The sequence below is a fragment of the Neovison vison genome, chromosome 11 (genome assembly GCF_020171115.1).
Source record: "Neovison vison isolate M4711 chromosome 11, ASM_NN_V1, whole genome shotgun sequence".
NCBI lineage: Eukaryota > Metazoa > Chordata > Mammalia > Carnivora > Mustelidae > Neogale > Neogale vison.
In genome coordinates, this window is record NC_058101.1 from 67,306,599 (window position 1) to 67,331,945 (window position 25,347).

Genomic DNA, 25,347 nt, shown 5'->3' on the forward strand with positions numbered 1-25,347 from the left:
CTATTTTGGGATTCTGTGTCTTTGTGTGTGTGTATACATTGACAAGATGGGATGCCTGGGTGGCTCAGTGTGTTAAATAAGCCTCTGCCTTCGGCTCAGGTCATGATCCCAGGGTCCTGGGATCCAGCCCCACACCGGGCTCTCTGCTCAACAGGGAGCCTGTTTCCTCCTCTCTCTCTGTGATCTCTGTCAAATAAATAAATAAATAAATAAATAAATAATTTAAGTAAATAAATAAATAAATTGACAAGATAATTTTCAGTTTTACAGAAATGCGAAGAATGAAGAATAACTAAGATATGTTTGAAGAGTACAAGGTAACAGCACTTTTTCTCTGAAAATGAGATTTATTACAAAACTACAGTAATTAAGACAACATGCTGTTGGCACAAAAACAAACAAAGCCGTGGAACAGAACCCAGAACCCAGAAATACATCCACACATATACAGACACTTCATTTATAACAAAGGTGGTGTTGAAAAGTGGGGGCAAGGAGGAGGAGGGAGCAACAGTCATTTCAATAAACGCTGCTAGGGAACTGATTTCCACATGGAAATAAATTTAATTTGAACTTTACCTCACACCATATAAAAATAATTCCAATTCAAGGAGGGGTGCAGGTCTAAACATGAAAGGCCCAACAACAGAAGTAGAGGCCTGTGCTGTTTACTGTGTCATCTGTGGCTACTGAGCTGTGAGATGCAAGCATCCTAAGCAATGCATGCTATACATGTAAAAACATACGAAGGACTCTGAGTATTTGGCACAAAACAAAATGACATTAACATTTTTTATACTGAGTACAGGTTGAAATGATAGTTTGGATACACTGAGGGAAAAAACAGATGGTCATATCACCTCTTTTATTTTAGTTTTTGATACGTGGCTACTAAAATATTAAAATTATTTGCATGTGGCTTTCATTTGTCATTCACATATTTCTTTGGGCAGTACTAAGAGAAGAAGAAAAATATGTTTATGTCATGGTAGGACAGAACTAATAAACTAATAAACAGAACTAAAAAAAAGTGGTAACTACTGAGGAAAAATGTGAGAAATCTGACTAGATTAAACATGAATTTGTGTTCAGGGCTCCTGGATGGTGCAGTCAGTTAAGTGTCCAATTCTTGCTTTGGGGTAAGCTAGTGATCTTGGGGTCGTGAGATCGAGCCCCATGCTGGGCTCCACGCTCAGTGTGGGGCCTCCCTGAGACTCTTTACCTCCTTCCATGTCCTCCCTGCCTGCTCACTTGCTCTCTCTCAAATAAGCCTCATAACAAAATGAATTTGTTTTCATCAAAAGACACTATAAACAGTGAAAAGGGAAGCAAAAAAAAAGTAGCAGCTGGCATCTGCAATGCATAAAAGCAGCAAAGGGGTCATGTTCAGCGCACATAAAGAAGTTCCATACATCTATAGGAAAAAGACAAATACAGTCATCCCCCTTTATCAGCAAGGGATATATTACATGACCCCAGTGGATGCCTAAATCCACGAATATACTATATCCTATCTATACCATGTTTTTTCCTGTATCTACGATAAAGTTTAATCTATAAATCAGACACAGCACGAGATTAACAACAGTTATAATAATATTCATATATAATAATAAACTAGAACAAGTGTCACAATACACTGTAATAAAAGTTGTATGAATGTGGTCTATCTCTCAAACTGTCTTACTGTCCCCTTCTTTCAATGATGTGAGATAATAAAGTGCCCATTTAGGAGATGAAGGAGGTTGAGTGACATGGGTGTTGTGACCTCACATCAGGCTACTGCTAACCTGGTGTCCACACATCAGGAGGAGGATCACCTGTTTCAGGGACATGCCAATGACAGAACTGAAACGCTGGAAGGGGGAATCACAGATGGGGGGCCACTCTATTCCAAAGGACAGTGGTTCTCCAAGCATGGTCTGTGGTCCCATGACAGCCCCAGACACCCTTTCAGCAAGTCCACTAGCCAAAATTATTTTCACACTAATATCTAGATATTTGCCTTTTCCCGTGTTGACATTTGCAGTAATGGTGCAAAAGCAATGGCGGGGTTAGCTACCCGCATCTGGGCAAGAATGAAAGTTGCACAATGAAGTGTGCTAGTAGCCACCATCCTTCACTTCCACACACTTAGTTTAAAAAAGCCAAGTTCCACTAAAGAATGCCCTGGATGCATTAAAATTATTAATTGTATTAAATCTGAACCCTCAAGCACACACCTTTTAAATATTCTATGTGATGAAGAAGGGAGCACACATGAAGATTCCAGCAATGTTCTCAGTAAAGCAGTGTACACTGTGAGTGGAAGGGGCCACTGCCACCACAACATATCTGGAATGCCTGACAGACCAAACCATGGGTGTTCAGACTTGGATAGTGGACATTTTCTCAAAAATAAATAAAATGAACCTGGCAATTCAAGGAAAACAGTTGACACTACTTGTGGCCAATCAAAATCCGAGCTTTCGGGCAAAAATCAGAAGGTTGGATGGAAATCATGAATTCATCACTGTGGGCTCCAAAGCCTCTGCATTTTAAGACTTTTCTGTTGAGACTAGTGGTGATAACAGAAATACATTTCTTTTAAGATTTTATTTATTGGGACGCCTGGGTGGTTCAGCCAGTTAAGTGTCTGCCTTCAGCTCAGGTCATGGTCCCATGCTCAGCAGGGAGTCTGCTTCTCCCTCTGCCTGCTGCTCCCCCTGCTTGTGCCCCCTCCCAAATAAATAAATAAAGATTTTATTTATTTTAGAGAGAGAAAGAGAACACACACGAGCAGGGGGAGGGACAGAGGAAGAGGGAGAGGGAGAAGCCCAAGTAGACTCCTCACTGAGCACAGAGCCTGAGCTGGGGCTCGATCCAAGACCCTGAGATCATGACCTGAGCTGAAATGAAGAGTCAGAAGCTTAACCAACTAAGTCACCAATTCACCCCACAAATGGAATTTTTTTATACTGTATAATGAAAGGTTATCAGTACCAGTAAGATCTGCCTAACTCAGTAAACCATTATTTTACAAATGCATGCTGTTAAAAAATCATCAATGTGTAAGAGATACTCATTCAGAATGCAAGAAAGACAAAGTATTTTAACCACACAGGAAAAATTCATTGATATCGTTTCATACTCTACATCGCAACTAACCATTAAGAAACCATTACTTGGGGACGCCTGGGTGGCTCAGCTGGTTAAGCAGCTGCCTTCGGCTCAGGTCATGATCCCAGCATCCTGGGATAGAGTCCCACATCGGGCTCCTTGCTCAGCAGGGAGCCTGCTTCTCCCTCTGTCTCTGCCTGCCATTCTGTCTGCCTGTGCTCGCTCTCACTCCCTCTCTCTCTGACAAATAAATAAAATCTTAAAAAAAAAAAAAAAAAAGAAACCATTACTTGTCATGGTTTGAAGCAGTATCAAAAAGGAATATCCACAAATCTCTGAAAAAGCTATCATACTACTTGCTTCATATACTTTAATCAAAACAATCTATAATAACAGCTGAACACAGAAGCAGATATGAGAGTCTAGCTGTCTTCTATCATCCAAACACTAAGATTTATAAAACAGTGCTACCCTACTCACGAAATTATTGTTTTTGAAAAATAGTTTTCACTTAAAAATATGCTATTGATCTTCACTTGTAATCAGTTAATTATATAAGTTCTCTATGACTCAATGATTCCTTTCCCACATGTATATACAACAGAATGTGTGAACATGTGTTCCCAGAGCATCATTCATAACAGTGAAATTTGGGAGCAACCAAAATGTAGTGTATTCAAAGAGGCAGAGAGTATATAGTGATGAAAATGAAAAAAACTAAAGCATTAATGAATCTCAAATATAATGTTGAACAAAATAAATCAGGCACAAAATAATGCACACTGTACAGTATTTTTATGAAGTTCCAAACATCAGGAAACTAGACAAGAGTGTTTAGGAGCATGGCTCGTAAAGAACATCAGGAGGGTGTTGACTCCATGGCGAAGGGCAGGGCTGGGAGTGGCACAAGAGGAGATCTGAGCTAAGGGTGATGCCTGTGAGGTGACCCCAACAGGTCAGCCCTAATTGCTGAGTGACAGAGTCATTTCACCACTGAGAAACAGACTCTCAAAAGTGACCAATTAAGTCAACCTTTCTACCAAGTGCACAAAACCACATAAAACACACCAACACCAAGAGACCGAAAATAATAGTACATGAAAGGAGGGGAAGAGAAGGAGGGAGCTCACAGAGCCCCACAAACAGTGAACAAAACGGTCCTTCTGGAGAAACCACATGAGGCTTCACTACAACAAAGGAATAATACACCAAGACTGAGCCATTTTAACATGTATTCACCAGCACAGCTTTAAAATGTAGAGTAAAAATGAAAATATTTATAAGGAAAAAAGGACAAAAGGAGAGCTTAACTGCTTACTCAGAAACAGACACATTAAGCACACTGAAAAACTAGTAAAAACACAGAAGGAATTAAGAGCACAATTAACAAGGGGTTGAACTAATGGGGGAACAGAGTCCTCTAAATCCTGGGAACACATTTTCAAGGACACATGGAAATTTAGAAAAACTTAACCATGTATAACTACCTGGAGAGGAATCATTATAATAGAGATCATGACATCCAACAGCATTAAATTAAAAGTCAATGATTAAAAGTAACCCCAAAGATCTGTTTGTGTATTTACAAATACTTCTAAGCAATTCATGGTTGAAAACAGAAATAATGAAAACTGAATAACACTTAAAACTGAGCCACTAACATTTCAAAATCTAGTACAATGAGAGATTTCCAGCAGATACCAGAGCAGAACAGAATAATAAAAACGGACGGATGAGAACTCAGGAAGGCAAAAAAGCAACCACAGAGCAAAAAGAAAAACCAGGCGCCTGGGTGACTCAGGTCGTTGGGCGTCTGCCTTCAGCTCAGGTCAGGATCTGGGTCCTAAGATTGAGCCCCACACTGGACAATGGACTCTGCTCAGTGGGGAGCCTGCTTCCCTCCACCATGCTCCCCCCCATGCCTGCCTCTCTGCCTACTTGTGATCCCGCTCTCTCTCTGTCAAATAAATAAATAAAATCTTTAGAAAAAGAAGAAGAAGGAAAAAAAAATAGATTTGTGGTCACAACCAGCAGGAACTGTGTGGTGATGGCCCAGGGGCTTTTTGCCTGGAAGCCGGAAAGTGGGACAGGGCTGTCTCCCTGCCTGCCCCCAAGCAGGCTCAGGTTCCCTCCTACAAGGTCTCCAAGTGAGATCAGCAAGGAATTCAATTCCCTGAAGCAGTTGGTCCCCCAGAGCTGGTGCCCCAGACACCTGTCAACAGCCCTCAGAGAGGCTTAGAAATGGACAGCAGCCCCCCACCAACGTGCACCCCACCTTGCCATGGCATCCATACCCCTCTCTTCCAAGGACAAGAAAGTGAGAGGACCCCAGGTGTTCACTTACTGACAGATGTCTACAATGCAGGATACTGTGGTGTGTGCCATCACCACCTTCCAATACACAAAAAACAGAACATTTTTGGAGGAACGGACAAGAATCTGCCAACACTGGAAGCCTCAGGAAGATAGAGGACAAGTAGAAGACAAGTCAGAGAGGGACCGTTCTGCTCAGCTTTCAGCTCTGCTGCAGAACACTTCCTTACCACACATGCCCAGCATTGCCTAATCATGTCTACACCACATACAACAGCAGCAATTAATGAAACAGAAAGGAGAGAGATTTAAGTTAAAAAAAAAAAAAAGTTAAAAAAATTTAAATTAACTAAACTTAAGATTTGTCCTTTCTTTGAAAAGACAAAACTAACAGACTTCAGGCAAGACCAGTTCACAAAAAGAGAAAGCACAAATATAAGGGATCAAGATTTGTATGTACGGTATGATAAGAAGTGAAGACAGGGTCTCCACACAATTTTATACCAGGAACTCTTAACAATTTCTCAGAATATAATTCACCAAAACTAACTGGAAAAGAAATGGAAAACCTCTTAACCACGAAAAGAAACCAAACCAGGAGTTTGTTTCCCCAGAGAGACAAACGACAGGAGTGGGAGAGATGGTGACAGCTGGGAGGGACCTTGAGGTCAGAGGCAGGTATTTGAAGAATGAACAATTCTAGAGCATCTGCGCTCTCCTGGGCATGATCTTGGTGCCTAAGAAGAAAAGACTAACCCGAGCAGCGAAGCCCCAGAGAAGAGGAGAGGGGAGAGGCCCCGAGAGCCCCAGGGAGGCGAGCCTCCCCTGGCTGCAGGGGTAGCAGAGACTGGGGTAAGTAGGGGTAGCCAGGGTCTGAATGTCCGCTTCGACCTCTGCCCTGGAGTGTGAAGGTTAGCAGCACCTCTTGTTGTTGTTGTGCATAGCAAAGAGGGTGCGTGAGGTTTGGAATGAAAGGAGAAGGGAAGGTTTGTGCTCTTTTGAGGTCAGGTCTGAAGCCAGAGCAACACGCCAAATGCCCACCCACAACCAGGAACACCACGATGTCAGCGGGCACTGGGGAACCTGGCCTGCAGTGTCCCCAGCAACACACCACCAGCTGGAGGGAGGGGCAGTGCTGAGCCAGGTCCCAGGCAAAGGAATCCCAGGGCTTTGCAAGCAAGGGATGGCGACGGAGTCCTGGACCTCTGGCTGTTCTAGGACAACAGTGCCGTCAGAAGGCCCTGCCAGTGTGAATGGGGTGTTTCTGCAGGAAGACACGGGCCCGGATGACAAGGTCTGGCAGTGGAGGAAGTCTGCAGTGTGACACTGTAAAGGTAGGGCGCTGGGCAAAGTCTCACTGATAATCTACCACAACCTGCGGTAACTGCCTGCTTTCCTAGAAAACAGCAGTTCCGTTCCACTCCCACTTTGTAACTCGGAGCTCCCACCCTGGCAATAAGAAACTCCCAATGCCAGGCCCACCAGAGAGCTCAGGAGACCACGAGAGCCAGACAAGCACACAAAGCCCCTCTTACGATAAGGGGACACACGGGCCACTTCACCTTCGGCAGACAACAGAACGCAGACAACTCTGAAGTGCGTCAGAGAATGACAACACTTGTCAAGAGCCCTTAAAGGCTGAGTATGGCCAGTGCAACCTTGCTGGGCCCCACCCTTCTCTGGGAAGAAGACTCTTGCTGTGGGGGCAGCAGATGCCCTCCCCCCTGAGGCATAGGCCTGATCCACTTCAGGAGGGAACCAAGCTGTGCCCCACAGCAGAAAGCCACAAGCCAGGGATGCCTGGGTGGCTCAGTGGGTTAAAGACTTTGCCTTCAGCTCAGTTCATGATCTCGGGGTCCTGGGATCGACCCGAATCGGGCTCTCTGCACAGTGGGGAGCCTGCTTTCCCTCTCTCTCTGTCTGCCTCTCTGCCTACTTGTGATCTCTCTGTCAAAGAAATAAATAAAATAAAATAAAAAATCTTAAAAAAAAAAAAAAGCCACAGGTCAGCCACCGTGGAGAGAGGGGAGGGGATGTGTCCCACCCAAGACCCCTAGAGATACTGGCAGACTTTGGCTTACATTGGGCCGGGGGTTTTGGGGGGTGGTCACTGGGAGAGAGCCGCACCTGATGTCCCAGGCACCAGGCTGCCCCAGGTTTGGGCTGAATGGGTCAGGAGGCCAGGCGGGGAAAACACCACGGGGAGGCCCAGCGCCACACGAAGGGGGCCAGCATGTGCAGGGAGACCCCTTCCCAGCCCACATAAGCAGCAGGGCACAGCACACACCACCAGAGAAGCGAGCGTGTGCAGCAACAAGAGCAAAGCCAGGCCAGCTCCAGTGTGGCCAAAGTGAGCTGGCCCCCCAGGTGCAAAGTGGGGGGGACAACTGAATAACCAGGCCCCCGCCCCCCATGGTCTCTTCCAAGCACGGCTCAGCCTTCCACCAAACTGTCTGGGAGAAACAGAAACCAAGAACCAGCAACGTGTTAGGAAGGACTAATGACAGTTCTGCACAAACTCTTCCAAAAAAGAGAGGAAGCAGGAGTACATCTCAACTCCTCTCAGGAGGCCCTGAAACATCCTTCATGAGCACAGACGAAAAGTCCTTGACCAACAAAAGCACATCACCCGCAACAAAGAATGTAGAAAGAATGTGCAGAGAAGGACCTGTACAAGCTTCACATAGCTTCATGCAAAACCCGAATCTGTAAACAGTGCAAACACCTGTCTGCGGCAAATGGATCAACAAAGTGGGTGCATCTCTACAACTGATCCAGCCACAGAGAGAACAAGCGGCTGTCGCACAGCTCACAGCTCCCAAAAGTATCACACCCGCCTGAAGGCATCTATGTGACACTGAGAGAAAGCAAAACCACAGGACAGAATCAATTCAGTGGTTACCAGCCAGGTGGGGATTGGGGGGGGGGGGTGTTACCAACATGACCAGGGAAACTTCTGGGGTGATGAAAATACTCTACATCGTAACTGAAGTAGTGGTGGTTACACAACTGTAAAATTTGTCAGAACTCACTGAATTATATATACACACTTCTAAAGAATTTTACTAGATGTAAATTATATCTCAATTTTTTTAAAAAGGCCAGCAATTTTAGCCAGCTTGACCAAAGGCACCAACTTTACAAAAGTAGCAGAAGGTCTAAGTCTGCAAACACAGTGCCCAGAGTCACTTTTTTGGTGAGAGAAAGCCTCGTCTGACAAGGCGGTATCCAGGACAACTTCCAGCAGATCATAGCTGTTTCCACTGGCCACCCTTCCTGCCTGTGCCGGCCAGGCTGCAAGGGCGCAGCAGGGCCGCATGGAGGAGACAAGCCCGGCGGCGGGACAGGCACATGCACACTGGCCAGCACCGCTGCACCGCTGCCCTCCAGGAACAGCCCAGCTAAGGTAATGCTTTCAGAGGCCCAGGAAAGGAAACTAAAAGGAAAGTAAAACAATACAGCAGTAAAAGCAAGAAGACCTGAGGGAGAACCACTGGGACTGATGAGGCTATCTTCTTAACCTTGCTATGGGGCTCTGAGGTTTCTTCCCTTCCACGCTTGTTCGTTCACTCAGAAACTGTGCTTCCTAGAACAGGCCGGGCTGAGCATGGCTCCTGGCTAGAAAACACACAAAATCTGCTGCCCTTGTGGGGTGTCTAGGCCAGTGAAGGGCACGAGCAAAATGAAGTTGACTGTGCTAAGAATAATACGACGCAGGGGAATGGGGCACAACAGGGGAGGTGGGGTGAGAAGTACATTTTTATCCTGATAAACAATGCAGTCTCAAGGTTTAGCTGTTCACATCCCAGCGCAAACTTGTGGTTGGGCACTGCCTTCTAGGAAGCCCTAGATCAGAGGTCCCCAGCACAGCAGCTGGCAGGAGGGAGGCTGGGGAGACCGGAGATGAGATCGACTCGCAGAGTGCAGCAGCGCCCAGGGAGTGGCCCAGGCACCACATGGGCCTGGACAGCAGGTCCCGGACACAAGAGTGTGTGCTGCAGGTGGGCGCTGGTATTGGCGGCGACGTGCAGGGACGTGTTAGAAGAGCTCAGAAAACAGCTGCCCACAGGCAGAAGTAAAAGGAAGAGAAAAGCTCTAGAATGTGGGGTCTCACATGCTTGCAAAGCCAAGTCCTTCGAGAACCTAAAGAGCAGACTCAAAGCCCTTTCAGGCACATAGCCCAAGACACACGTCTGGGCCAAAGAGCAGACTAAGGCTATGGCCTTCCCATATAAGCCTGAACACCTCAAGAATGACTCCATTCAGCTGAGGCAAGAAATCAAGAAAAAATAGGGTGGGGAAATCCAGGCTTGAGAACCGTGTCTGGAAAAAATTTCAGGTGAGTTACCAGCACATGGACCGGCCAGAACCAAACACTGTAACAGCTTCTGAGCTTTCCAGCAAAGGGCATTGCCAAAGACATCTTGAGGCCAGATGAAAAAAAGCCAAAACACATCCTTTGGGCCCCCTAAGCTTGCTGACCAAGTTGTGAGACCAAGGAGGGGAGGTCCCCTCCTACTTCCCACAGGTATAGACAGAAGACCACGAGGAAAACCCCAGAGGGTAGAGCGAGGGACCAGAAGATGGAGTAAGAGGGGTTTCCTTCCAGAATGCTAACCCCAATTATTTATTTCACTGTCCACTGAGCTATGTAATTCACAGGGTAAGAAAGCCGACAAGCCCATGCACCCTGGGCTGGGCACTCACCGACGGCTGATCAAGGCCGCTGTGCCGCTCCTCCTTCTCCACAGTCCGCCGGCAGTCCGGGCACACCCACAGGGGCAGGTGCAGCACGCTGTTGCCCTTGGGAGCCATGGAGAGGGCCAATTTGCTCGCAGTCTTAATTCCACTCTCTAAGAATGAAGAGTCCTTCCGCTCACTTCTGCACAGAAGACAATAATCCCCGGCGGGATAAGGTGGTGTTCTATGATTCATGCCAAAATTAAAAGGAGTCTGGAATAGAAAAAAAAAAAAAAAGTTTCTATTTTCAAAACATGATCCACAAAGCCAAGATCACACTTAAAAATACAATACAATTTTAAACCTACTACGTACATGTATGTTTCCATAAACAACAGGGAATTTGTTAAATAAGATTATATCCAATAAACTAAAAACTCATAAAACTTTGAAGAAAAAGACCATAAAAAACATCTTAGTAAGAGTTAGAAAACTGTAAAATTGGCCCCTTCGCCCATACTTCTGTATTACTCTCCCTCCACCCTGAGAAGGATCCATCTCTGTCTTCACATGACACCTGGACTCTTGGCAGAGTTTAAAGCCACTATTTCAGAGGTGTGTGCAAACGAGGGCTCACACCCAAGGCAGGTATTCTGGCTGAAGTGTATGTGTGCAGATCCCAACCATGTCAGAGGTGGTGTTCCAGTTCCAGAAGGAAGCTAAACATCAGCAGTCCAGCAGCACCACACATCTAAGACCCAGCCTCCCTTCCAGCTCAGCAACAGCTCTGCTCACTTTATCTCCAGCTACCCAATTTCAATGTCTGCTTTTTCATATAGGTAAGAGGCAAGATCATTACCCTAGATTCTCTTCAAAAGATTATCAATCACCCTATCAGAAAAGGAAAAGTAGACTTAAAAACACACACAAGCCTCACAGATTTAAAACAGGCCTGGAGTCACAAGGTCAGCAAGCAGGGGCCAAGACTTTAATCCAAATCAGTCTGAGCCCAAGATGGGTCATTTGCACAGAGGAAACGCCCTGCAAATCCTGAAGAGAGGTTCAAGAGAGGTTCACCTCGGCAGCAGGTGAGCAGGAAGCTAGGCATGGCCTTCCAGAGGCAGGCACAACTCTGCTAAGGTTCCAAGCCAGAGCACAGGTTGGGATCAAGGTAAGAGAACTCCCCCAGGCCTCTGCTGCCATTCCCAGCCACGGGACACAAGGGGTGCAAAGAGGGACCAGGACCAATGCCAAGGTTATTCAGGCTAGAACCTCAAAGTATTTTCTAAAGTCTCCAGTTCCACCCAAAGGCTCCCCTAATACCTTACCCAACCCTGCCCAGCCAGCAGCCCAGCTGTTTCCTTGACCCACAGCTCTCTCCCTGTTTTCCTGCACCAAGGGTCACACAGGTCTTTTGCTGTGCTGGTTAGCTGGACTTCAAGTGTGCCTTTCCATGACCAGCTCCACAGCCAAGTGAGTACTCTCAAAAGCCACAGGCTCCGTCTCTAAAGCCCAGGATGGCTGGCAGGCAGTCAGGTGCTTACACAGTGGGGCTGAATGAATAAATGAATGAACGAGTTAACTAAAAGAGCAAAAAAACGGCACCACTAAGACTTGCACATGTATTTTTACCTGCTTTTATAATCCAAGGACCAAAACTGCTTACACCTGTCACATCTGCAGCTTCCATGGATTTAACCAAACCCACCTCAGAAGCCACTCGAATGTCTGGGCTGTGAGGCAAGGGAACCAAGTACTATATCCGAGTAAGTAGTATTCTAGAAAGCTCCAGACTACCCCTCCAACCACGGCATACCATGAGAGGGGAGGTCTTTTTCTGTCCAGATCCAAGATGCAGAAATTAGACAATTTCCAAAATCACCCTATGTAACTGATTTACAAATTGATTTACCCTATGTTGATTTCCAAAATGAACCCTATATAAAACCATCTCTTGTCCCTCAGCCTGGGGAAAAAAAATCCCCATCATCACTAGAATAGCCACAGCCTTCAGATCTTTCTAGGCCACCTTTTTACTCAGAAGGAGCTGCTGGGCTTTAAGGCTATGAAGTCTCCCAGCCAGAGATCAGAAGAGCCATACCTGACCTGAGGTAACCAGTTTAACCCCAGATCATCTGTCCATCTACCCACCGGTCAGCCTGTCTGTCCAGTATTTACTGGGAGATACCATGTGCCAAGGCACTCGTCCAGGTACTCGGGACACAGCAATAACTAAAAGTTACTTGCCCACAGGGAACTAATATCACTGTCAAAGACAAAGACTACAAATAAGACAAATAAGGAAAAAATACCAAACATTAGACAGTGGTCACTCAGAAGGCAAAATATAGAGAGCAGGCAGCAGTGTCTAGGGTTGGGAACAATGCCTTCCCATTTAGGATAGCCCATTTAGTGAGAATTTCCTCAAGGAGACACCTGATGTCTGGGGCTGGTGGAAGCCACACAGGTACCCAAGAAAGGGATACTCCTGAGAGCAAGCAGAAAGGCCCTGGGGCAGGAGGCCAGAGAGGGGAAGGGGGAAGTGCTACCAGGACAATGAGGCTATATGTGGGGAAGAGACAAGATAGGAACGGGTGATCAGGGAGAGTGGACAAGACTGCTAAGGAGCAGATGTTGGAGACAAGAGGAGGAAAGGCAGAAACAAGCCTTTTTCAAACTGAGTGCAGGAAAGAGCTCCGAGATGATGAAGCCCTCTGCCATAAACATTTGGAATACATGCTGTGCCAGGCATCCTGACAGGTTAGATCACAAAAGCAACTACGAATAACCCAAAGGGCCTGCTGGCTCCAGAGACACATCGGACAGGCAAACTCAGATAGAAGCCCCACCATCCACTGGGGGTACAGAACAGAGCCACAAGGACGTTGTTTCAACAAGGGTGAGGCGAAGCTGAGGCCCAGAAACTAAGGCCAAACAGAATCAGATGGAGCCGTGTGCACATCTGGGAAAGGAGCACTGCTAGCAGAGGCCACAGCTGTGTGCTCGCTAAAAGGCCAAAACGGAGGCCGGGGGCACTGCCCGGGGAAGGGGGAAGAGTGGTGGCTGCTCACCGGGGCTGGGAGCCAGGGAGAGAGACCTAAGTGTTCATGGAAGGGCACGTATGAGCCAGCTGGCATCTTAAAAAGAAACTTGACTATGTCAAAAATGAACTCTGGCAGAGGGAAGGCAGTTCCCGGCAGGTCCAGGCACAAGCAGGGCCATGCAGGAACAGAGCGGTCAGACTCAGGAGTGCTGCAGGCACAGCCACAGGGCTCGCCTGCCAACAGATCCGAGGACGTGATGAGGACAGGTCCGACCTCCCAGGCAGTGGGCAGGGGTGCCAGACACAGCCAGACAGGTGAGGCCAGTGGGAAGAACCAAGGCTTTGCTTTAGATGTTGTATGCACCAAGTTTGTATCAACCAACCAAGCAATGTGGTAGGCTTGTTCTGCACAAGTGAGACACTAGAGGAACAAGTCCCAGCGAGACGTATGATTCGGGATCACCACTCGAAGCTAGATCAGATGATCCAAGGAGAGAGGGCGGACAACATCCTGAACCAAAGTCAGAACTTTAACGCTTGACCAGCGTGTCCAAGTATGAAGCTGGTCTTCTCCAGGGTGGCAACCTCTACTCCCCACGCCTTCTTCAGACGAAGCAAGTACAGAGTACTACAAGAAACATATGTGACTAAAATTCAAATTAACCAAATACTCGTGCCTCACCGCGTGGTTACTCTCCGATCTGTGATTAAATGGGAGGTACAAATATAAACACCACTGATTCTTTTAAAAGGATTTACAGGTGTATTGAAGTATGACCAGGTACAAGAAGCTGAAGATATCTGAAGAACGCAATCAGAACAGTCCTGACATATATACACACACACACCTGTGAAACCACAGTAACTTGCCCTCCAAGTTTCTTTGTGCCCCTCTGTACCCCCTTCCTCCTCACTCCGGTCTCTTCCTACCCCCACTCACAGGTGACCACTGGACTGAGTTCTGTGTGTCTCCATTACTACGCAGCTTCTAGAACTGTTTATAAGTTGGAGCACCTGGGTGGCTCTCAGGTCATGATCTCAGGGCTGTGAGTTCAAGCCCCATGCTGGCCCCACACTGGGTGTGGGGCCTACTTTAAAGAAAAAAAAAAAATCAACTTTTGGTCTTACGGATTTTCCATATTTAAAAAATGTTTGTTTTGTTGGTTTTTGTTTTTATGGTATTATTTACTTTTGGGGATTACTTTGGGTATAACTGGCTCCTTCTCATGGTGGAAGCAAAGTCATTCAGCCCTTCCTCTTGCATAAAGAGGTGGTTAGTGCGAGCATCTCCACACGGCGCGTTGGCAGCAGTCTGCAAACGCTGAGATGCTGTGTTTTCATTCTCATTAGGTCCAAAATACTTCCCAACCATCCTCTGGATTTCTTCTTTGGTTCATGAGCTGTTTAATGTGTGGTATGGTTTCCTCATGTGTATGGTTTTCTGCTAGTGATTTCTAATATAATTCCATGTAGTCAGAAAAGCTGCTTTGTACAATTTTAATTCTTAGTCAAGACTTTTCGTGGCTCAGGATATGGTCTATTTTGGTAAATGTTTGACATTTACTTGAATGTGTAAGCACGCTGCTATTGTAGGGCAGTGTTCTATAAACCTCTCTCAGGCCAAGTTGGCTAACAGTCTCATTCGTCTTCTATAGCCTCAGTGATTTTCTGTTTACTTGTTCTATCAATTTCTGAGAGGTCTTAAAATCTCCAACCATAATTTTGTATTTGTCTATTTTTCCCTGAAGTCCTATCAGTTTTTTGTCCACATATTTTGAAGCTTTGTTATTAGGTGCAAAGACATTTAGGACTGTTACATCCTCTTGATAAACTGACCCCTAAATCGGCATGAAAGTATTCTCTTTAGCCCCGCTAATATTCTTTGCTCTGGTGTCTGTTTTTCTGTTCACTACATAGCCAAATTTCCTCTCACTTATAAAAGCAAAGCATATCTTTCCATATCACTTTATTTGTAGCCTATTTGCATCTTTATGTTTAAGCATGTTATAACAAAAATCATATCATTGGGTCTTGATTTTTTCCCAACCTCACGATCTTTTAAAATTGGGATGTTGGGGTGCCTGGGTGGCTCAGTGTTGGTTAAGGCCTCTGCCTTCGGCTCAGGTTGTGGTGTCAGGGTCCTGGGATAGGGCCCCACACTGGGCTCTCTGCTCAGTGGGGAGCCTGCTTCCCCTTTTTCACTGCCTGCCTCTCTGTGTACTCATGATCTCTTTGTCAAAATAAATAAATAAAAATTTTTTAAAAATTGGGATGCTTAGACCACTTATGTCAAATATAATTATGAGATACGGTTAAGTTTATTAAACTTACCATCTAATTTTTTATTTTTCTGGTGACACATTTCCTCTTTTTCTACTTTTTAAAAATTGAGTATTTTTTATAACTGTATTTTATCTTGTTGGACTGTGACCTACACTTTTCCATTTGGACTGTTTGCTTCAGTGTCACGGTGTACATTTTCTTAAAAATTATTAACATATAATGTATTATTTATTTCAGGGGTACAGGCCTGTGATTCATCAGTCTTACACAACACCTGGTGCTCACCTTAACACATGACCTCCTCAGTGTCCATTACCCAGCCACCCCATCCCTCCACCTGCCTTCCCTCCAGCAACCCTCAGTTTGTTTCCTGAGATTAAGAGTCCCTTATGGTTTGTCTCCCTCTCTGATTTCATCTTGTTTCATTTTGTCCTCTCTTCCCCTATGATCCTCTGCCTTGTTTCTTAAATTCCAAATATCAGTGAGATATGAGAACTGTCTGTTGATTGACTTATTTCACTTAGCATAATATCCTCTAGTTCCATCCAGGTCACTGCAAATGGCATGGTTTCAATTTTTGATGGCTGCATAATATTCCACTGTGGGTAGGTACATATATCTATCTTTATAGACAGATTTTTGAGAGATAGAGAGAGAGAAAGCATGAGAAGGGAGAGGGTCAGAGGGAGAAGCAGACTCCCTGTGGAGCTGGGAGCCCGAATCGGGACTTGATCCCAGGACTCCAGGATCACAACCTGAGCTGAAGGCAGTCACCCAAACAATCTAGCTACCCAGGTGCCCCTAGACAGACCTCCTTTATCCATTCATCTGTCAATGGACAGCTGGGCTCTTCCCATAGTTGGGTTATCCTGGACATTACTGCTATAAATACTGGGACGCACATGCCCCTTCGGATCACTACATTTCTCTCTTTGGGGTAAATACCCAGCACTGCAATTGCTGGGTGACAGGGTAGCTCTATTTTCAACTTTTTGAGGAACCTCCATGCTGTTTTCCAGAGTGGCTGCACCAGCTTCCATTCCCACCAACAGTGTAGGAGGGTTCCCATTTCTCCACATCTGTGCCAACAACTGTCGTTTCCTGACTTGTTAATTTTAGCCATTTGGACTGGTGTGAGGTGGTATCCCATTGTGGTTTTGATTTGTATTTCCTTGACGCCAAGTGATATTGAACACTCTTTCATGTGTCTGTTGGCCATTGGGATGTGTTCTTTGCAGAAATGTCTGTTCATGTCCTCTGTCCATTTCTTGATTGGATTATTTGTTTCTTGGGTGTTGAGTTTGATAAGTTCTTTATAGATGCTGGATACCAGCCCTTTATCTAATATGTCATTTGCAAGTATCTTCTCCCATTCTCTTGGTTGTCTTTGGTTTTGTCCACTGTTTCCTTCATCGTGCAAAAGCTTTTTATCTTAGGGCACCTGGGTAGCTGAGTGGTTAAGTATCTGCCTTCGGCTCAGGTCACAATCCCGGGGTCCTGGGATCAAGCCCGCACTGGGCTTCCTGCTCAGCGGGAAGCCTACTTCCCCCTCTCCCACTCCCTCTGCTTATGTTCCCTCCCTTGCTGTGTCTTTCTCTGTCAAACAAATCAATAAAATCTTTTAAAAAAGTTTTTTATCTTGGTGAACTCACAACAGTTTAATTTTGCCTTTGTTTCCTATGCCTTTGTCAATTTGTCTAGGAAGAAGTTGTTGCAGCTGATGTTGAAGAGGTTGCTGCCTGTGTTCTCCTCAAGAATTCCGATAGGTTCCTGTCTCACATTGAGGTCATTCACCCATTTTGAGTCTATTTTTGTGTATGGGGTAAGGAATTGGTCCAATTTCATTCTTCTGCATGTGGCTGTCCAATTTTCCCAACACTATTTGTTGAAAAGACTGTCTTTTTTCCATTGGACATTCTTTCTTGCTTTGTCTAAGATTAGTTGACCATACAGCTAAGGGTCCGTTTCTGGTTCTTTACACTGTTCCACTGATCTATGTGTCTGTTTTTGTGCCAGTACCATACCGTCACAGTGTACATTTTAACCTACCACAATCGGCCATCAAGTAAAGCTTTATGACTGCGCACACAAGAGCCCTATGTTCCCTTTCCTGGCCTTGGTGGTACTCTTGTCAGACATGTTATCTCACATATAAGCCCTATAATGCATTGTTGGTTTTGATTTTTTTTTTTTTGAAGATTTTATTTTTACGTAACCTCTATGTCCAATGTGGGGCCTGAACTCATGACCAAGATCAAGAGTCGCACACTCTACAGACTGAGCCAGCCAGGCTCACCATTGTTTTTGCTTTAAATAGACAACTGTATTTTAAAGTAAGAGAAAAGGTATTTTCCCCATACAGTTCCAATCTCCAGCGTCCTTCCTGTCCCTACGTAGACCCAGACTGCAGTCTGGTGTCATTTCTCCTAAGCTCAGAGCTTCCTTTACCATACCCTGTGATGAAGACCCACTGGCCATGAATTCTTTCAGCTTTTAACATCTGAAAATTTTTTATCTCATCTTCACTTCTGAAAGATATTTCTGTGGTTTAGAATTCTAGTATGCTTTTCCCTTTCTGTACTTTAAAGCTGTTCTTTCTCCATTTTCTAGCTTGCATGGCTTCTCAAGAGAAGTTTACTATCTTTGTCATTGTTCAGTACGTATGCATCTTTGTCATTGTTCAATACGTATGTATTTTTTCTTTAACCATTGTTCTCAGTAATGATGATGACAATGGTGACAACACAATGATGACGTGTTGTGGTGTATTTTCATTATCTTTCTCATGCCTGAGGCTTACTGAGCTTCTTGGGATCTGTGGGTTCACAGTATTCAACAATTGTACATTTTCCAGCCATTACTCCTTCAAATATCTTTCCATATTCCCTATACCCACTCTCTCTTTCAGGGACTCCAATGACACATACACATGCAGTGGGCCATATGAATGAAGTTGTTTCAAGGCTCATAGACACTCACAGTTCTTTTTGGATACCTTCTATTGCTATCTCCTCAAGTTCATTAATCTTCACTCAGGCAGTTAATCTGTTACTGCAATCTGCAATCTGTTACTAAGCCTCACGTAATGTATTTTTCATCTCAGACACTGTAGTAATATGTATGCAACTCCAGAATGCAGTAGTAGTATGCAACTCCAGAAGTTTATTTGGGCTTCTTTACTTTCTGTGTTTCTTCTTAACATGTTCCTGCTTTCCTCTATTTTCTTGAATACGCAAAATATAGCAATAACTACTGTGTTAATGTCTATCTTATAATTCTACCACACGTGTCATTTCTGAAACTGTTTCTATTTATTTTGAACTTCATTATGGGCTGTATTTGCTTGCTTCTGTCTCTGTATGTCTGGTGATTTTTGACTAGACTGTGAATTTAACTGTGTTAGAGAATGGGTGTTGTTTTACTCCTTCAAATATTTCTGGGCTTTGTTGTGGGCCATACTTAGCTTATAGGAAGAGTCTGGTCCTTTCAAGGCTTGCCTGTAAGATTTGGGAGATGGGATCCGAGTTTTTTAATGTTTTGTTTTGTTTTGTTTTTGTTTTAAATCTAATCGGCTTTATTAAGTGATTCATGAATCAGGAGCATCCTATTTGGCAAGTAGAGAGAGATGCCCCAGGATTAGAGCACCTTTAATCTTTCCTACTACTGAGGCAATACCCTTATGACTTCGCTGTGTTACAATATTCTCCCATTCTGGCTGGTGAGAACACAACCCGTTTGGGGTCCACAAGCTCTGAAGATTGTTCCACCACTTACTTCCTGGGTTCTCTCCCTGATACACGAGTTTCCAATGTACGTGTGCTCATCAATACCCAGGTGAATATTCAAGGAGAACCATGCGGCTCTCCAGAACTCTCTTTTTCTCTCTGCAGCCCTCTCTTCTCTGGTACTCTGCCCTGCAAATTCACTTTGGCCTCCCCAAGTTCTTGGCTGCTTTCCTGAACCCAAAGAACCACCAGGTCTCTCTGGGCTATTCCCTCCTTTCTTTCTAAACCATGGACCCCAATTTCTCTCCAGACAGTAAGCTTGGCCAACCCTAAGCTTGTTTAATTTATTTTCTGTCTCTCAGGGGTCACTGACTTGCACTGTCTGCTGTCCAATATTGGAATACCGCTATTTTCAGGTATCTTGTCCTTCATTTAGTTGTTTAAGGCAGGAGGATAAATCCAGTCTGTTCCATTAATATTCTTAAAAAAATAAATGTACCAGAATAAACACTAAACATGTGTCATCCCCCATGTCCATAAGATATATTTATATAAAAGTATTTATTTACTTACATAAGATGCTATGTTGTAACAGAGAAATTTTTCCACAAGAGAATGTACTTATTCCTAAGTAGGCAATACTGCTGAAAACACTCAAAAATGCCCCCAACAACTGAGTTCTACACCTATGATGTAAGATATTTTACCCTTTCTGAGTAAACTGGTTTTCCACTCTGGTATAAGCTATCATTTGTGGCCAACGTGTATGTGTAATAAAAGATACCAAATTCATTTCCTTGCTGGGCTTATCTCTAGTTCTAAAAGTAATTGCCAAGGGACGCCTGGGTGGCTCAGTTGGTTAAGCAGCTGCCTTCAGCTCAGGTCATGATCCCAGCGTCCTGGGATCGAGTCCCATATCGGGCTCCTTGCTCAGCAGGGAGCCTGCTTCTCCCTCTGCCTCTCCCTGCCTCTCTGTCTACCTGTGCTCGCTCTCTCTCCCTCTCTCTGACAAATAAATAAAATCTTTAAAAAAAAAAATAAAAGTAATTGCCAAAAAGAAATTTTTATTTAAAGACTTTACAGGTAAACTTCATTATAGACACAAAGAAAACATGGTGCCTCAGGGCATAAAAACACATGGTGGTCAGGTGATGGTGGCGCATCTCAGGTCACACAGCCCACTGGAGGCTGAAGCCAGGATTCTCATGTACACAAAACACAAAACAAATGTGCCTGCTTTTGTCCCATTAGTGTCTCCTGCCTCAGACACTACACAGTTGTCTCTTCCCAACTGATCCCCAGCCCATAGGTCTGTCTGCTTCCCTCACACCCTCTACCTCCTGTTGGGATGGTCTTCAATACTGTACATGTGAGCAGAATATTCCACTGCTCTGAACCCTTTGATAGTCCCCTGACTAAAAGGATCAAGCATGACATACAAGGCCCTTGTCACACAGTCGCTTCAGAATGACCCAGTTGGGACTCCTCACAATTCCAAACCCCTGCCCCATTCTTAGTACATGCCATCCCCACCCTGAAAAACCAATCTCCCCTCCTTTACTAGGCAACCGTTGGGCATCCTTTCAAATCGCACTCTGCTATCATTCTTTTTCTGTCAGTTTTGCTGTTCCCCATCCCTCAACGAATACAGGTCCACAAACTACTCCAACTCCCGTACACCTCCATACTTTACACAGACTACCATAAGCTTTCACACAACCATCTTCTCATTAGACACTCAACAGTTTTTCAGTCCCACAAAGCACCCAGCATACAGTAGGCATCCAACAAATGTGCAGTGAAGGAAATGACTAGTTCAAATCAGTAATTCACATTCTGTGTTCCCTAAATCAGCTTCAACTCTCCTTCCTTATTTTGCACACGATCTTTTATCAGCTACCTACCTGTGCTGAAGTCCAGGGATGAGTGCAGGTGTGGTCACTAAAATATCTACCATTTTTTCTGCTTCCTTACTGAACTCAGCTTTCCCAAAGCAGGTCCAAGTTCTTTAAGCAAGTGGTACTGCTTGGAATATAACTATTAACATTAATACTTAAGCTCTCTTCCAATTAGTTACCAAAAAATTGGTAACAGAATCCTAAGTTATAGGTAAAATTACCTTAAGTATTTGTAACATGTAATTTATATAATCACAGAGTAAATATTCAGCAATTCATAGACTTCAAAGGTGTTTCCTAAAAACTCAATAAACACTAATTATTTATGATCCCATATTATTACATTATTACTGTATCCTTTTTATAGCTAATGTAGAATTGAGATTTCTTTAGGATTTACTTTCAGTTTACATATTTTTTTTTAAAAGATGTATTTATTTATTTGACAGACAGAGATCACAAGTAGGCAGAGAGGCAGGCAGAGAGAGAGGGGGAAGCAGGCTCTCCGCTGAGCAGAGAGCCTGATGCAGGGCTCGATCCCAGGACCTTGGGATCACGACCTGAGCCAAAGGCAGAGACTTTAACCCACTGAGCCACCCAGGCGCCCCTCAGTTTACATAAAAAAAAAAAATAAAAAAAATAAAAAAACAGAGAAAGCCTAAAAACCTGCAACTATTTTTTTTTTAAAGAGATGTATTTATTTGCTTTTTTGAGAGAGAGAGAGAGTGAGCCAGCGCACATGTGTGAGCAGGGGAGAGAGGGAAAGGGAGAGAGAGAACCTCCAGCAGACTCCCAGCTGAACGCGGAGCCCGGCAAGGTGCTCAGGCTCACAACCCCAAGACCATGACCTGAGATGAAATCAAGCAAGAGTTGGACTGAGCCACCCAGGCACCCCAACCATTTTTTCTATGACTGCAAGTTAAGCTCCTAAACTGGCCTCCCTGTGGACAACCAGTGGCTCTGTGCATTAAGGAAGGCACAGTGGTATTGGCTATCTGCCAGAACTGGAGTTACATAAAATGGTCTTAAGTATGTACCTGTTATTAAGATGGTTTTTCTATACAGATGAAGTCATGTTCCAGGTCTAGTCAACAATGTAATTGTTTGTTCTGACCCAACTTATGTGAAGAAAAGACAAATCTGAGGCAGCCTCAGAGCCAGCCAGGATCAGGGCTGGTGCAGCACCACGGCTCCATCAGCCGGCAGCACAGCAATTCACACGTTCAAATATTTACAAAATACTTCAGGTTTCTGCATTTAAGCTCCATATGGCAAAAGAGAAAAAGAACTTGAATTTATTAATAGCAACACATCACACAGTTAAAAAAAGACTTATAGCTTTGGAAATATGTATTTCTTACATTCCTCTTTACTGATCTTTAAAATACAAATAATCTACTGGGTTCAAATGACAAGATGATATCAAAATACTACTGACTTCTCTGGCTATGTCTGCACCCCCTTTAAAATCTGAAAGTCCCGAGGCACCTGGGTGGCTCAGTGGGTTGAGGTCTCTGCCTTCGGCTCAGGTCATGATCCCGGGGTCCGGGGATCGAGCCCCGCATCGGGCTCTCTGCTCAGCAGGGAGCCTGCTTCCTTTCCTCTCTCTCTGCCTCTCTGCCTACCTGTGATTTCTGTCTGTCAAAATAAATAAAATCTTTAAAAAAATCTGAAAGTCCCAGTAACCAGTCATTTAGTATAGAGTGCTAATGGTCTTTACAGCAATACCCACAAATCACCAGGGCGGAAGAAAAAACCACATAAATAGAACAGGAGCTGCGAAAGGCTTTGAATCAGAAACCCTAAGTGGGAGAGGCAACATTTGAAAACTGAGTGACCTAAGGTGACTCCAAAAGCAACCAGCAACTCACACACTTGGCAAGCCCATCATCAATATGGCCTTGTTAACCAGGCAGTCAGGCCAGGGGCAGCCCCCACCGTTCACCCCACTCCCATCACGATCACCACTACTCACCTGGCTACAGGGAGGCACTTGGTTCCTGGAGAGCCAAACCAGAAACTAGTCTAAAATAACAGCAACAGAAAGTACTTGCTTCTTACAGAATCCTCAATTTCCCAAAAATACAGACTTCGATAACACTGAATTGGTCTCTGGGACTGTTACTAAAATGTTTATGGTCCAAGAAATTCACAAGGCCAGGAGATGAGTCTGAATAAGGAGACACAGAAACTTCCACAAAAGGCTAAGAGTTTAAAAGAATGGGGGGTGGGGGGGGAGAGGTGCGTCCTGGCAGGAGCTGGAGAGGAACGGGAGCAGACTTGGAGATCAAGCTAAGGGAAGGAAAGGAGAACTTCCACAGAAACGGCGTGCGCAGGCAGGTGGCAGCAGGAGGCGGGATGCACAGAGCATGTGTGCATCAACAGGGCACCATGGCCAGATGAGCAGGTGCCTATCAAAGCTCCGGTCTCCGCAGGGCTCCCAATAAGGGGAAGACCAGAGGCCTTTCACTAAAACTTTGCAAACATTTAAAGACGATGACAACACTTCATGCTGCAGAATGAAGGAATGTGGGAAGACACACTTCCTGCTGCTGGGGGCACGAAGGCCTAACACTGTGTTTGAAGACCCATGTGCAGTGTGTGTCCACAGGCCCCACACCATGCACCTGACACTGTGCCCTTCCGCATGCTTACCCATCACACACGCCTCCTTGCCTAAGTGAAGCCTCTGCTCAGGCAGCAGCCCCGCCATCTGCTTGAGGACTTTGCTCTATGGAGTCTCCCCTCCATTCTTCAGATCATCAATCTTTCCTTCTTTCCTGCATCATTTCCATGAGGATACAAGCACACTGTTACTACGAGGCTGAAGAAACAAAAAGCACCCTCCTCGGGATCACACTTCCACGTCTACCTACGAAAGGCCTCCTTTCTTTCCTTTCCAGCTCCTTCAGAGGTGTCCACCTGTCTATCTGAGAGAAGTGCAAGCCACAAAAGAGAGCTATGTAATAAGCTAAAAAACCCTGAAACAGAAACTAACAACACTGATGAAAACAGAATACCGCATCACACCTATCAGAATGGCCGAAGTCCGGGACATGCTGGGGAGGACGTAAAGCCACAGACATTCTCACCCATGGCTTGTGGGAAAGCAGAACGGCACAGCCACTTTGGAAGAGAGTTTGTCAGTTTCTTACAAAACTAAACATACTCTAACCGTATGCTCCAGCAATCATGCTCCTTGGTATTTACCCAGAGGAGCTGAAAACTTTGATCCACACAAAAACTTGCACATCAATGTTTTTAGCACCTTTATTCAAAATTTCCAAAACCTGGAACCAAAATGTCCTTCAGAAGTTGAATGGCTAAACTATGATCTATCTGGACAATGGAGTATTATTCAGTACTAAAAAGAAAGAGTTATCAAGTCAGGAAAGGACATGGAGGAACTTCAAACGCACATGATTAAGAAAAAGAAAACAATCTGAAAAGGCTACGTACTATAGATTGCGTCTACAGGACATTCCAGAAAAGGAGAAGCTACAGAGACAGCAAAAGATCCACTGTTACCGGGGTGGGGAGGGGGGTGGTAGAGCACAGAGATTTTTAGGGGAGTGAAAATAATCTGTATCACACCCTAGTAATGGATACCTGTCGGCACACATCTGTATAATGATAAACCCATAAAACGTACAATACCCAGAGTGACCCCCAGCGGAACTATGGACTCTGGGTGATGATGATATGTCAGTGTGGGTTCACCAGATATAACAAATGCCCCATTCGGGTGGGGGATGCTGATAGTGTGGGAGCATGTGCATCTGTGAGGATGGGAGAGGGGTACATGTACTTACTGCTCAATATTCCTGTGAACCTAAAACTGCTCCCCAAAAATTGTTAACTATGTATGATAAGAGACTAGACTTACTGAGTGCAGTGATCATTTTGCAATACATACAAATACTGAATCATCATAATATTGTACACCTGAAACTAATATAATGTTGTATGTCATCATACCGCACTAAAAAAATTTTTTTTAAGATTTTATTTATTTATTTATCTGAGAGAGAGAGAGAGAGAGACCGAGCACAAGCTGGGTGAAGGGCAGAGAAGCAGGCTCCCCACTAAGCAGGAATCCCAGATGCAGGGCTCGATCCCAGGACCCCGGGATCATGACCAGAACTGAAGGCAGATGCCCAACTGACTGAGCCACCCAGATGCCCCTCAAAAAGTTTTTTTTTTTTTTAAAGAGTGAATTCAAATGCAATTTTAGACGGCTGTAAGTTAATCTCCAAACCAACAGAAGCCAGAGCTGCACACCCAGTGTGGAAGCCACTGTCCAAAT

At 44.8% G+C, this 25,347-nt stretch overlaps 1 protein-coding gene across 3 annotated transcripts in view; it reads right to left on the bottom strand.

The window, feature by feature from the left end:
• The window catches only part of FAM193A (family with sequence similarity 193 member A), a 165,823-nt gene that overhangs the window by 89,600 nt on the left and 50,876 nt on the right, over window positions 1-25,347 (bottom strand). For all 3 annotated transcript variants that reach the window (XM_044267911.1, XM_044267910.1, XM_044267909.1), the window contains exon 2: window positions 10,120-10,365. In XM_044267911.1, coding sequence (XP_044123846.1) covers window positions 10,120-10,347 — 228 coding nt within the window. In that variant the 5' untranslated portion in view covers window positions 10,348-10,365. The remainder of the gene's footprint in view (window positions 1-10,119; window positions 10,366-25,347) is intronic.